The 15,753-nt window shown below is 46.6% G+C and overlaps 1 protein-coding gene across 1 annotated transcript in view; it reads right to left on the minus strand.

Annotated features, from left to right (window-relative positions):
• The window catches only part of LOC311227630 (myomegalin), a gene marked incomplete at both ends in the record, with an annotated part of 76,988 nt that extends 66,754 nt beyond the window's left edge, over positions 1–10,234 (minus strand). The window contains 5 exons of the mRNA XM_084313353.1: positions 157–381; positions 872–964; positions 1,132–1,251; positions 3,609–3,746; positions 8,693–10,234. Coding sequence (XP_084169479.1) covers positions 157–381; positions 872–964; positions 1,132–1,251; positions 3,609–3,746; positions 8,693–10,234 — 2,118 coding nt within the window. The remainder of the gene's footprint in view (positions 1–156; positions 382–871; positions 965–1,131; positions 1,252–3,608; positions 3,747–8,692) is intronic.
• Positions 10,235–15,753: the final 5,519 nt, after the last annotated feature.

Here is a 15,753-nt window from a genome sequence, read left to right on the forward strand (position 1 = left end):
ATGTCTGGGAGTGTTGCATTCATTGCTTTGTTCTTGATTTCTTGTGATGTTTCTTCTCGACTTGTTTAAAGAAGACGTGTCCGGCCCCGTTGGCGACATTAACGTATGTTGTCGGGCCTTACAAATACATTTGATTTGATTTGATTTGATACGGACCTGGTTGTGTTTCTCAGTGACCTCTCGGTGCTGCAGCGCCTCCTGGAGGTCAGATTGGAGTCTGTCCTTCACCCTGGCCAGGTCCTCTCCCTGCCGCTGGCTCTGCCTCATGCCCCTCTGGCTGGCCTCCAGCTCCAGGCCCAGGGAGAACAGAGAACTCTGCACCCCCACCAGCTCACCTTGCAGCTGGGCAAGCGTCCTCGCCTCGCCACCCCCCTCTGGAGCCTGGAGGTGGAATCACCAGAGAATACAGTGAGTACATCACACCGGCGCCCTGGGCGCTTACCTTGTTTTTAATAGTTATATATATATATATAGCAAGATTAGCAAAAATAAATGACTTTTCACAAGGGTGGATTACTTGTGCTTAGCGACTTTCAAACAACTTTCAAGTATTTCCCCACCCCAGTGGCGTATGAATGGCGTTTGGTGAGGAAGGCCGAGACTATAGGGGTGTAACGATTCGACCTCACAACGATTAGATTCTATTACCATTCTTCAGGCAACGATTCAATGCATCATGAAATCTCTTCTTTTGACCACGATTCGATTCGATTCGATTAATTCATTCCCCAAAAAACGTTGAATACACAAATGTGGCTGGGGGAACTGATTCACTCAGCATGAATGAACTATAGGTCAATTAAAAACAATACACACACACACAAAAAAAAGATAAAAAAAAAAGGTTTTTTGACATCATGGACTCACTCACCTGGGAGCGTGAGAGCTGGTTGCGATGGGCCATCTCTCTCAGTTTACTCAGCGTGGCGTTCTGGCCCTCGATCAGCTGGTACAGCTCCTGGGCCTGGGGGGGGGGGGCAGGGCGGGGTGGATCACAGGGTGTGGTGTGAGTACTAACTGTGTGCAATTCTATACAATAGAGGCGTTGTATTATGTTGGTGACTTCTATTTGCCGCCCTGTTTCACAACACACACACACACACGCACGCGTGTGCACACACACACACACACCTCGCTGTCCTTGCTGCTCACGGACTCTGTGAGCCCCTGGATGGTCCTCTCCTGGCCCTGGGCGGCCTGGCGGATGGACCGCAGCTCACACTCCATCTCGGTCAGCTTCTCCTGGAGCTTCTGCACAACGAGACGAGAGAGAGACACACAAAGAGGTCACTGTCTGTCTGTCTGTCTGACCTTCAATCGGTCCACTGTTGGTCGACATCCAACGCCGCCAAGGCGGTAAAATACCAACGACGATAGAAATGTTGTTAAAAACGGACATAGTTCCAATGCCGATCATGGCTGCATTACATCGCACACACGGCATTACACTAAGACGTTGTTAACCCTTTCACTACCACACTACAGAAGGGTAACATTTTCACTACCACACTACAGAAGGTTAACCTTTCACTACCACACTACAGAAGGTTAACATTTTCACTACCACACTACAGAAGGTTAACCTTTTCACTGCCACACTACAGAAGGTTAACCTTTTCACTGCCACACTACAAAAGGTTAACCCTTTCACTACCACACTACAGAAGGTTAACCATTTCACTACCACACTACAGAAGGTTAACCTTTCACTACCACACTACAGAAGGTTAACCCTTTCACTACCACACTACAGAAGGGTTAACCCTTTCACTGCGACACTACAGAAGGTTAACCTTTCACTGCCACACTACAGAAGGTTAACCTTTCACTGCGACACTACAGAAGGTTAACCCTTTCACTACCACACTACAGACGGTTAACCCTACAGAAGGTTAACCCTTTCACTACCACACTACAGACGGCGTCACAGGTGACATACGGTAAACAGCCGTAAAATAATGTGAATCCCTACCCACCTTCAAAACCGCTCTAAAAGAGCACCTACGGGAGGCCGCAATTCGAAAATGGCCCCGGTAAATGTCCAAACCCCACCCACCCAATGTACAGTTGTTTCCCCCTCAAATGTATATATTCTCTTTTAGAAACTCTGTCTGTAAATAAACAGTACTCTATATTTGTATATCTTGTATGTCATAAATGTCTGGATGTAACAGTACTGTATACTTAAGCATTACATCACGCGCAGGAGTGGTTTGTGAACAATAAACCATGCCTAGGGGTGGTCGTTAGACCCCCCTAGGCATGGTTTATTGTTCACAAATCACGACTGCAAGTGGTGTAAAGCTTTTATACAACTGCCACATTCATCCAACCTTATTTCTATACAATAAACACACATTAATCGAAGATTTATTGAAAAAACCATCCGCCAGAAAAAGTAGTTCCCACAACTACAAAAAAGACAATTTGCCTCCATGTGGAAGCAGATCGGAAGTGCATCCAACCAACTAACACATCCAACTGTGTATTATTGGAATGATTGAGAGAAGTTGCCTCATGTGGAAGCAGCTTGAAGTGCATCCAACCAACTAACACATCCAACTGTGTATTATTGGAATGATTGATTGAAAATTGTATTACCAGATGCAGAATGGGTACAATACAGTACGGCTCAATACACACAATTGTTAAGGGAATGCAGACCTACTTCCCATAGAACTTCATTCTTAGATGCTTCTATAGAAAGTAGGTAAAACTAATTAAAAAGTTTTCTTTGCCCTATAGAAAAAAAAACGTTTTCTTCGCCCTATTTTTTTATTTATTTTTTTAAACCTACTGTAGAGGGCCTAAACTTAACCAGTTGGAAACCAAGCGTACAGTAATAAAATTAGCAATCAATCAATCAATCAATCAACTCAATAGGCCATGCCATGCTCACTTAGAACAGCGCAGCACCCAGCTCTCTCTCAGTCTGACCCGCGTTGCAGACAGGAGTGTGTGTGTGTGTGTGTGTGTGTGTGTGTGTGTGTGTGTGTGTGTGTGTGTGTGTGTGTGTGTGGGGGGGGGGGGGGGGGGGGTGGCGGTGGGTGGAGACTAGAGCTAGCGCTGACAGTCAGAGAGAAGGAAAAAGAAATTGAAAGAAAAAAATGCAAATTAATCAATCAATCAAATCGCGATTTTTCTTTTGTTCTAGAATGACTCAAGACCCATCAATTACATCATCCAACATTGTTTAAAGGACTAACACATTCGCAGTGACAGAATCGCTTCATATTTAGTCGTTATGGCGCTATCAACATATCCATTTGTTGTCCGCGATCTTGTTTTCTACCGGAGTGAGCCGGCGGAGTGATATGTGATTCGGTTGTGGGCGGGTCCTGAGCCCAGGACCGTGGATTGTTGCCAATAAAGACGTGTAAATGGACCGTTTCAGCCAATCAGAATCGAGAAATTTGCATGCCGTTGTATAACATGTCATATGTTAACATGAATTGAAAATGGGGGACCCTGATGTAAACAAGACGAAAGTCTTTCTCTGTTCTCTGCATCCCCGTTAACAATTGTGTGTGTTGAGCCGTACGGTGTATTGTACCCATTCTGCAATCTGTTAAATAAAGTTCTCAATCAATCGATCCATCAGAACCTACGGTGCTGTTGGCCTCTCCCTCGTGGATCTTGGTCTGCAGGGACTGGACTTGGAGCTGGGCCTTCTGCAGCTCGCTGACGCACTGACCCGCCGCGCACTCGTACTGGTCCAGCTGGCTCTGCTGCTCCTCCACCAGGCTCTGAGAGAGAGAGAGACACGGAGACACACAGCGGCTTAGTCCACACGGAGGACATCGCTTAGTTTTTAGATCATTTTTTTTTGCATTTTATTGCTTTATTGGATAGACCTGAAGTGCGTTACGTGGTGCGCCACCCTGGCGGCATCATTACTTTTACCAACTTTTTCCAGTTCCGCGTTGCGTTCTGCGATCCGATTGGCCACTGATGTTTCTGGTCGTGTGACGCCCGTTTGTTTCACCGGTTAAGCTTAGGCACTCTTTCGAAGTTGGTTAAGGTTAGAGTTTGTCTTAGAGCAGGGCGATAGAACACCAGCCCTGATTCCAAACTCTAACCTTAACCAACTGCGAAAGAGTCGCCTATAAGCTTAACCAGTGATAAACTAGGCGTTAGGTAGTTTGCAGGCTGTTCGAGGCGGAAATAGTGATAGAAACAGTCGTCACACGATTGGCGCACATGTCACATGACCAGAAACGTCAGTGGCCAATCAGATCGCGGTTGGTAAAAGTATAGACGCACCCTGGCGCCCCAGAACATCGCTTTGTTGACAGTGTACGCAATAGAGACTTGTCTTTCTGCACATCCCTAGACACATATCCCTACAGTGTATACCGATCCCTAGAGATCCCGTAGATTTTTTTTTTTTATGTTGTTCTGGCAACATATTTTGGCTAAATATACCTCGTTTTATAGATGTGTATAGATAACATAGTGCTGTGATACAATTTTCTAATAAATATGCACGATCAAGTTCAACAACAACGTGTGCTTTTATTTTGATATTCCTTAATTCCACGTTGAAATACAACGCGATACATTAAGCGTGGGCCGGTCGCCAAAAAGAATCAAATCAAATCAAATGGGGTCGTGGTATAAAGAAGTTTGAGAACCCCTGCCCTAGAGACCGTTTAGAGATATTTATTTGGAGAAGTCCGAGTGTAGCATCGCAGAGCTAATTTCAGAGTGTCTCTCTCTCTCTCTCACGCGAAGGTGAGATGCTAGATGCCGGGTGCTGTAACCGCGGTAACAGCTATCCTCCAATCACACTGCAGTGCTGGGGGTAGAGCCCATAGATATATATATAGAACACTAGATAGCTTGCCCGCGCTGCCGGCCAATGGAGAGCGACGTCACTGAACCGCCGCCATCTTGCCAGGGGCAGCCTTGAGTGAGAGTGAGTGAGCTGCACAGACAAGAATACTCATAACTCGCTGAAATATTGACGGATTTACAAACGGTTTGGTTTATTACAAGCATTATTAACGTGGCTATGATTCAAGTGGTTTGTAAAAAAAAAAACATCTTTAAAATGTTTCGTAAATCCGTCAATATTTCAGCGAGTTATGAGTATTTTTGTCTGTGCAGCTCACTCACTCTCACTCAAGGCTGCCCCTGGCAAGATGGCGGCGGTTCAGTGACGCTGGTGACTCCGCCTTAAGCTATCTAGTGTTCTATATAGATATCTATGGTAGAGCCCCCCTGCTAGACGTCAGGGATCAAAACCAGGGAGCTTTTGGTTGCCGGTCAGCTTCTCTTATCCCTAGTAGGCCAAGCTTCCGTCCTGCCCGGCCACACGTCACTAATGTGTGCCTTTACCGCTTCAGTCATAGAGGCGCAGCGCGCGGAGGAGGAGGAGGAGGAGGAGGAGGAGGAGGAGGAGGAGGAGGAGGAGGAGGAGGAGGAGGAGGAGACTGTTACGTAAGCCTACTAGAACTACTACTACATTTATGAAATCTGCCTCGGTAATCATGAAAAATACAGAGGCATGCGGTCCCATAACCACGGCGGCGTAGATTGTGTAATATATGTTTGCAACATTCAGACGCCCCTAATCTAATATTCTGCCCTTTGCTCGGTCATGTGTGCATTTCGCTCAAAGCCCCCAGAAGACTGTCTCTGAGGAGATGGTTGTAATACTGTGTGTCTGTGACCGTGTGTGTCTGTGTGTGACTGTGTGTGCGTGTGCGTGTGCGTGTGTGTGTGAGTGATTCTTTTCTTTAAATAGCCATCACATAAGCGCGGCTGCATAAGTGCACTCACGTTCTATAGTAGCGTGTAAGATTCCAGTTAAAAACAGGGAAGGTTATATAAGTGTGTGGCTTCATCCAGAGGGAAATTAATTTGGCACTAAATCGCTCACAGTAAACATTTAGGTAGACAAAACAAATCACGAATAAGAATAACAAAAAATTGCCTTAGAATAAGGAATAAAATAAGCCTAAGAATAACATAATAATAAACTACGGTCCGGGATTCACATTCACATTTCCTCTGTTATGTATGTACAATCTAATATAAAATATACAGTAAAAAATACAGAGATCTACATTAAGTGTACAGTAAGTGTAATATTGACAATGTTGTTTTAAATGTAAAAGTGGAAGATGGTAACTGTCACCCTGTCACTCTGTGCTCAATCAAGTCCCTACAAGTTGTAGGCTATAGTTAAGAATTAAAAGTTCTAGATTCTGTATTTTTGTTGTACAAAGACACTAATATGTCACAGACATCCAGTATTGTTGTACTATATACGCTATACTAGCCAACCAGTGTTGAGACAGAAGGGGGGGGGGGGGGTCTTACATCACGTGGATAATTTTGCCTCCAGGGCTCTTAGTGAAAATAGGCCAGTAGTGGAGCCAGCCACCTCACGTCTTCATGTCTCCCCACATCTAACCTACTTTAGTCCACTGCTCAGCTCAGGCACGGAATGGATGTCTCCCCACAGCTAACCTACTGTAGTCCACTGCCCAGCTCAGGCACGGAATGGATGTCTCCCCACATCTAACCTACTGTAGTCCACTGCCCTGCCAGCTCAGGCACGGAATGGCTGTCTCCCCACATCTAACCTACTTTAGTCCACTGCCCAGGACTCTGGGACCAGGCACGGAATGGCTACTTGCTAATTCAGACAGACAGACAGACAGACAGACACACACAGACAGACACACACAGACAAGCACACGCAGACACACAAACACACTCTGCCCAAATTGCCATTGGAGATTGTGGGCTTAACCCTTTCACTACCACACTACCAAAGGGTTAACCCTTTCACTACCACACTAAACCCTTTCACGGCAACAATACAGAAGGTTAACCCCATCACTGCCACACGACAAATGGTTAACCCTTTCACAGCCACACTACAGAAGGCTAACCCTTTCACCACCACACTACAGAAGGTTAACCCTTTCACTACCACACTACAGACGGTTAACCTTTTCACTACCACACTACAGAAGGTTAACCCTTTCACTACCACACTACAGACTGTTAACCTTTTCACAACCACACTACAGGTTAACCCTTTCACTACCACACTACAGACGGTTGGTTAACAGTCTGTAGTGTGGTAGTGAAAGGTTAACCTTCTGTAGTGTGGTAGTGAAAAGGTTAACCGTCTGTAGTGAGGTAGTGAAAGGGAGGTAGAATTTGTCATTTTAAATGTGAGGTAGGTATTGCTATAATGTGTGTGTGTGCGTCCACGCGCATACACAGACACACGTGTGTTCACGCTGGCAGGATGCTAAAGTCCCGTGACCGTCGTGACACTATTCTGTGAGGGGACGAAACTGCCTCATAACGAAAAGAAGAAATTTGATTCCTATTCATCCGTCAGCAGATTCTCTTCTCCCCTCAGGGAAGGTAGATCCTTGCACGTCATTAGTCAATTCATCAAGAGTGATATAGCCCCTATGCCTCAGGTTACGCCATCACAATAACAAACACATGGTATTAGAAATCTGATATTGGCTTGCCTTGTACCATAGAATCTTAAAGTTTTACTGTGAGGGGATTTGTAACGACAGACCATGAAGAAACTAGACCTTCCTGTTAGGGATTTTTTTTGTTTGTCCGATGACGTCAACGTTTCGTTTTAAACCGCGAAACGAAACCTACGAAGCGTGCCACACGTTCACGTCAACGTTCACGCGCACAATACACGCTCACCTAGGATTCGACTTGATTCAACACCAACAAAGCAGTCGGGGCGATGGCAAGCCGAAAACGGTCGAAAGTGTGGTGGTTACACTTTACAGAGCTAGGTGCAGACAACACTCGCTGCAATATTATATATACATTAACAAATTGTTCTAAATAAATAATAATGATAATAAATAATTGGAAGTTTGGACACATTTTTTTTACAACCGAGGTAGGTAGATTACATTTTTAGAGACTAAAGTACCGAAAAAAAGGTACCGTTGGGTACCGGTACCGGTTCAAATGTGAACGGTACCCAGCCCTATTTCCTGTGTATGTACGATTATGTGACTGGCTCTCGAGTGATCTCTTTCTCTCTCACACACACAGACACACACACAGACACACACACAGACCAAGCATGTTAGGTTATTATGTCATGACGACATGTCTCACGGTTTACCCACACCTGAGCAGTTACTAAATGGGCTCACACACTAAGACAATTTGAAACTGAAGCACACACACCCACCCACACACACACCCACCCACCCACACACACACACACACCCACACACACAATTCAATGCACCGTAGCGCATATCCTTCGGGGGGCAAACACATCCGCAAGCGGCGGGATTCAAGTGAATGACAGTTGGATTATCCAACTAAAACTCATTAGTCAGGAAAGAGAAGAGAGATTAGTCATTATCTAGCGGCGCGGCTGACGGTCGAGAGCCTCTTGAGAACGTCGAGTGAAGTTCAAACTCACTGCAGAGAAGATGCGCGCGAATATATAATAATGATAATAATTCGAACGCTGCAGATAGAAAATAAACACCCTCCCGACGTATCTGACCTGAAGAAGGCCGATAGAGAGGCCGAAACATGTTGGTTTTTTTAATTGTTCCATTATGAACTAAGCAACGAATTAAATAATTTTTTTATATACTTGAAGAGTGCCTGGAACTTCTTTGTCTTTTTTTTTTTTTTTAAACCCTCCTGGTGATGTTCTTCTAACCTGGTGAGGGCGTGGAGGTGGGTACTCTCTATAGACATCCTCCCACAGATCCTCCTCCATCATCTCAGCCAGATCCACCAGACCCCCCCCATCCATCATCATCATCCCCATCCCCACCCCCCCCGCGCCGTCGTCCAGCCTGATCAGCGGGGGCATCGGTTCAGACGCGGCGGCGGGGAGGAGGAGGAGGGCAGCGGGGGGGACGTCCCCTTCTCCTCCTCCTCCTCCTCCTCCTCCGTAGGTTCCACAAGGAGACATCCCCAGCCGGGCGCCTCCGTCGGTGGGGCTGTGTCTGAGCAGCACGGGCAGCTTACTGCCTTTCGGAGTGTGGACGGGTCGATACGCGGCACAGTTCTGGATCAGGCAGAGGGCCAGGGACAGACGGCGCGGCGTCGTGGGTCCAGTGGGGGACACCTGGCCACTAGTGTGGCCACCACCACCGAGAGGGGCTCCCTGCACCATGTGCTCCTCGGAGAGGGAGTCCGATAGCTGGTCGTCGTCGTCCCGGAGGAGGAAGCCGCCTGGTCCTCCCTCTCTGCCTCTCGTCCCGGTGGAGGCGGCGGGCCGGGCGGTCGAGTCTCCCGCCGTCTCCAGGGACTCCACGGAGGGGCTGGAGCTGGCCCGGCCCGCCAGGGTGCGGTCGCTGTCCGACGTCCGGGTCGACGGGTCCCGAGACGACCCGGGGACCAGCGTGAGCGAGGAGGGGGGCTCCTCCGAATCCTCCTCCTCTTTGTCTCCTCCTCCTCTTCCTCCTCCTCCTCCTCCTCCGGTTCCGGCCACGACGCTGGCAGAGTACCGGGTCGACGGGCCGCAGGAAATGCTCCTCGCCAGCTTCCTGGGCACCTTGCAGACCGCCTCGTAGTCCGAGTCCGCCACGCGCCAGTAGGCACAGCCCCGGCACCTCCTGGTGGGTGTGCTAGGGCTAGGGGCACACCGCGCCTGTGACCCCCCCACCACGACCTCCGACCCCGGCCCGGCACTACACTGGGGGTGGTGGGGGTGTTGGTGGTGGTGGTGGTGGTGACCCGCCTCGGCCAGCCCGTCCTCGGCCCAGGACTCGTACAGAGAGTACACCAGGTCCTCCTGGAGCAGGGCGCAGTACTTGGCGTGGGTCAGGCCGGACATGTCCACCACGCCGTCCCCCGCCGCCTGGTCCCCCCCCCCTGTGCCCCCCGCCACGTCCCCGTCCCGGTCGCCGCCGTCCTCCTCCTCCCCGTTGGTCTTCCGGTAGAGCCCGCCGATGCACTGCGCCAGCCGGTGTTTCTCCTGCAGGAGGCGCTGCAGCCGCTCGATGGACAGCGCCTCCACGCGGGCGATCACCGTGTCGAAGCGGTACATGCGCGCCAGCATGAAGGCGCACTTGGAGCAGGCGAACTCGCCGCGGCCGTCGCCCCGCGTGATCAGCTCCCGCCGCAGGGCGTGGGACAGGAGGACCTGCAGGTTGAGCTTGGAGGTCGGGTGGAAGATCCAGCGCCGCTGGTTGCCGCAGAGCTCCCGCGAGCAGATGCGACACGCCTCCTTCATCCTGAGGAGGTCCAGCATGCCGCCCACACGCAGACGGGGGGGGGGGGGGGGGGGGGGGGGGCGTCAGTCAGTGGGGACGTCCTCCTCGTGCCGTCGTTATCCTGAATCCTCCCATCTAGTGACAACTAATAAGCAACCTTGAAATTAATCTGATTATCTATCTTTTATGCCTTATATGTCTTTTTTCTGCCGTGAAGCACTTTGAGCTGCAGTTTCTGTATGAAAGGTGCTATACAAATATAAAGTTTATTATTATTATTATTATTATTATTATTATTATTATTTTATTATTATTATTATTATTATCTAAACAAACGGCAGCATTTGTCAATAATAATCTGCAGTTTACACATGAAAACAAATAGTAGCCACGTGCTTCTTTGAGAGGCCACAATGAAAGCGTTCTCGCTTAATAATAAATAATGCAAAGGTAATTATACTAGCCTATAGATGTCTGCAGAGATAGTCGAGAGGATGAGGGAGGAATAGCCTTCCACTATATTCTTTGTCTCTATCGTGTTGAGATCCGCTTTAAACGGTTTAATTTGATTTTATTAGATAGAGCCCATGCAGTGAATTATTATTATGATTGTTATCGGGAGTAGAATATCCAGCAGTCCAATATTAATATCCAATATCTCCGTTTTGCAGGTGCAAATATCCAGCAGTCCAATATTTTTTGCAGGTGCAATGGGAATATTCCTGTGCACACAAACAATCAGATTCCAAAAAAAAAAGAACCACCACAGTCATTAGATGTCATTCAAACGCGTTATTCTCTCTGTTCATCCAACAAACGTTGTCATCGAGGTCCTTCTCCTCTCTTCTTCACCGGCCGACGCTTCCAGCAACACCGGGGGAAACACAGCAGCACGTCCCTCTGCATCACGGAGCTGCCAGCACGGGAGATTCATTGATCATGACCGGTGTCCGGTTAATAACGGACACACGGAGAAAGAACTGCGAGAAGCCCTTCTCAAAATTGTACAGTATCTTCCTTCCAGTTCCACCGGTGGACGTGTCCTGTGACTGTCCTCCTCTGAGATCTTTCATTCATCAGGTCGGGAGACAGACCGACAGACAGGAGCGCGGTGGGAGACGCACCCAGGACAGGAGCTCCTCCGGTCGGGGAGGCAGAGCAGATATGACGAGGCTGAGCTGAACCAGACCCCGCAGCGGCGGAGCGAACCATGATTCAGAAAAGAGAGGGGTGTGGGATGCTCTGAATAGTTTGCTCCAGTGTGATTAATAGTTAATATACCACAATCTCTGATAAGAAAGCACTATTTATTTTCACACACACACACAGTGAAAATAAATAAATGTAGACATTTGCTGGTGTCAGCCTTTTTTAGAGTTGACCGGCAAAGTCACACTCCCCCCCCCCCCAGGGGAGACTATTACTTATCTCTACCCAGTCTACACTGTAAAAACTGATCAGCTAATTTTATTCAACCAAAAACTGTGTAAAATCATGCAATTCATAAATTGTTCAAATTAATTGAATTCAACTCGATTCGATTTCAAACGGCACATAGTATTTAAAAAAAAATTATATATAGGTTACTTACTAATAATTATTTAATAAATATTAGTTAACCCCGATCCCAGTTTTTACAGTGTGCTGAGCACTTATACGCTTCACCGAACAGGTGAAATGCTACATACATTGTATTAGTGACGCTCTGTAAAATTACATGACATATTCACGTTACGTATAATGAGTCAGAGGCATTCTTTCTTCTGTGCTCTGTAATATTCTGCGGGGCAAGCAAAATCCAGTATAATACATCATGGTAATTCTATCCTCTCTAAAATGTCTATCCGAAACAAATAAAAGTCACACTGCTGCAGTCTGCACCCAAATAGTAGCTTGCTTAACCACATTTTCAATTCAGTCATTATTAACATGGAAAATAATAATTGTCTTACTCAAACACTGTGTGGAACTTTGTGGTTTTCATAAATTAATATGCACACATACTGAGCGCTGTCACATGTGCACGGTAGTAGGTACACACACACACACACACACACACACACACACACACACACACACACACACACACACACACACACACACACACACACACACACACACACACACACACACACACACACACACACACACACACACACACACACACACACACACACACACACACACATTTACATTTAGTCATTTAGCTGAAACGCTTTTATCCAAAGCGACTTACAAGTTCTGTACGACAGGTCATCAGGAAGGGCACAACTCTATCAGCTGAGTAACAATGTTCATCAAAGTGTTGAGTGCTACAGTGTAGGTTAGTTTATTAGGACAAGTGCCTGATAATAAGGTTAGTTAGGGTTAGATATATATATATATTTCCTTTATCAGATAATGGTTGAAGAAGTGTGTCTTTAGTCGACGGCGAAAGATCGGACGGGTTTCGGCTGTCCTAACTGGGGTGGGTAGTTCATTCCACCATTGTGGGGCAAGGACTGAGAATAGGCGCACGCACGCACACACACACACACACACACACACACACACACACACACACACACACACACACACACACACACACACACACACACACACACACACACACACACACACACACACACACACACACACACACACACACACACAGCGAGAGAGCACCCGATATGGTTCACTTGAATTAATTTCCATGATAATTGTACTCTATATGCATACCACACACAAACAACACTATAACTTTTTTAATTCTATTGCTAAATTGCCATTATTATGGCCCATTCAATGTCCTATATGTATTGTTCAGGGTGTAGCAACGTTAAACTTTTTCATTCACATATTCATACTAAAATATGGTCTAAAGTATAAGTATGTTTTTATCGTTTTCTGCAGCTTTCTCCAGAACTTGATTTATAGCCTCAAATGCATTATATTGATGATGAAATACAGTTTGATAGCAATCGGCGCAAGATAAAAAATTTCAACTGGACGTGGTTCTAGAAGTTACTACGTATCATCTGATGATGATCGGATGGGTGGGGGGGCGTTTATAATTCCGTGGGCAACGTTATACCATTCATCTAGTGTGGGTCATATGTTCATCAGATCAGTTAGTATAGAAGACGTTAGAAAATAACGTTGAAACTCACCGTGGCTTCCTCGCGCCGCTGGCAGATGAGCGTGGAACAGAATTTTTTCTATTATGGGATGGAGAAATGCCCGATCCATTTTTCCAGGTTGTATAATAGTATATACGTCCAAATCATGTTGTTTTTTCGAGTTATTTGCACCGATCGATGTTCACTGTGTAAAGACGGAGTCTCTCTAACGATAGCGAGTGCCCGGACCACATATGGATGAGCACTTCCGGTTCAAATGGTGATTTCCGGTTGGCAATCTGCCGATCGGCCACCAGATGGCGCTCTTGAACCGCTAGAGAGTTGAGTGGAGCTTTGCAGTGTGTCTCAGGGCTGCGGAGGGGAAATATGATTTCGATCACAGATTTTTGAAATATTGATATCAAAGACGAGTTACGGCGTCTTCGGCAGAATGAGCATGGCTAGGAATGACGTGTAAACCCGTCATCGGCGATCATAGTGTTAAGTATGTTTGTGTTTCCAATGCACAATATAACGTTAATATATCAAATATAAATAATTGTTTTCATTAACAGGAAGTGACTCTGTCTGATAGAGAATCATACCGCGTCTATACTTTCCGTAGCCGCATTTCTCTCGGGCTAGACGCAATAGCGCTTACAGTGGGCGTGCACTGGTTTCATCGCTATATCCGTCGCAGCCAATCAGTGCGTAACGCGCTGTGCGTTGAAATATGATGTATTATGATGGAAGCCGGGCGCGTTTTCAAGCGTGTTATTGTTGTTGTTAATTTCGCAGCGGGTGACGCATAATGGATGAATGAATGAATGGTAACTTGTTTAAAATGACAAGATATATATATATGTGTTCATTATTGCATTGATCATACGTGTACTAGTGTAGTATGAATGAACTAGAGTCTCGACTTAACGTTGGTAACGTTGTCTACTTGGTCAGCTGTCCGCTTGCCCACCCCCCCCCCCCCCCCCCCCCCGCGCCCACCCAAATGTAGTTCACACCAGCCGCCACTGCAACCGACTACTTCAACTCTTGCAATGTGCGCCACAGCGGCTAAGCTTGCTGGCACGGTAGATACAACCTCAGAGGGCAACATTGATGAGGCCGGGGAACTCCCAATCAATAAAAAATTACCTGGAGGAACTACTCAGTAGACAACGTGATAGCTTCAAATTAGGGATGTCCCGATACGATCACGTGATTGGGGCCGATCATGTGATTTTCCGAAGATCAGGATCGGCAAAAAAATAAATAATATATATATATTTTTTTTATTCAACAAACATGACTATGTTCACGTCTTAAACTCATACTGAGGCCTTAGTTTTGGTTTTAAATTGCATATCATCATTCATTTATTTATTGTCACACAGAGCAGAAGAATTTTGCCAAAACAAACGCATTTCCTTTGATTTAATTATACATCAAATGATTTATGTCAAGGATTGCAATGCCTCGCTTTAATGAAGTTAACTTTTCACCTGGATGACGTCAACATTCAGGGTGAATGTAATGTGAGAAATTGGGCAAAAAAAATTTAAATACATTTTTTTATTTATTTATTTATTTTTGATCGGATCGGGAAAGATCGGTATCGGTAGATACTCAAAATCACATGATCGGGATCGGATCGGGAGCAAAAAAATTTGATCGAGACATCCCTACTTCAAATCCGACACAGCAAGCTTGATACAACAATCAGCAGAAACTCTGAAAAAGTCGGTGGACTCACTGGGACAACAGATGTCAACGTTCAATATCAGGCTCGATAACACCGACGTGCTGCTGGTGGGAGACAACTTCGAAAAACTCACCGAGATGGAAACCATTGTTGAACGGCTGCGGTCCACAACCACGATGCTCCAGGACCGAGTGGATGATCTTGAGAACAGATCCAGGCGTTCCAATTTGAGAATCATCAATGTACCCCGAGGGAAGCGAAAAAGGGCAAAGACCCCGGCGGTGTTTATATCTGAAATGCTGATGGCAATGACTGGACCTGGCGTTTTCAACAACCCTCCGGTGGAGATAGAGCGGGCCGGGCCCACCGTTCTATCGGAGCCAAAATCGGGTGAGGATCGCGAGAGGAAACCCCAGAGTTTTCATAGTTAAATTCATAGAAAAAATACTAAGATGGACAAGGCAGCGTAAAAACTGGAGTACGGCGGCCACGAGTTAAGAATGTACCCGGACATCAGCGCCGTTTCGGCCAAAAAACGAGCCGCGTTCAACGCTGTGAAGAGCTCTCTTTATCACAAGGGAATAAAGTTCCGGCCCGTTACATCCAGACCGTCTTCAGGTTTCGTTTTCAAAACGATACCCTCTACTTCGAGTCCCCAGAAAAGGCCAGAGACTTTTACGACCAACATGTCGCTCCCACCACTGACTATAGTGAAAGTTGAGTCGGACAGATTTACTACAACATCACCTGCGGATTGAGA

This window comes from Notolepis coatsorum, assembly GCF_963971535.1.
Source record: "Notolepis coatsorum genome assembly, chromosome: 4".
NCBI classification, from domain to species: Eukaryota; Metazoa; Chordata; class Actinopteri; order Aulopiformes; family Paralepididae; genus Notolepis; species Notolepis coatsorum.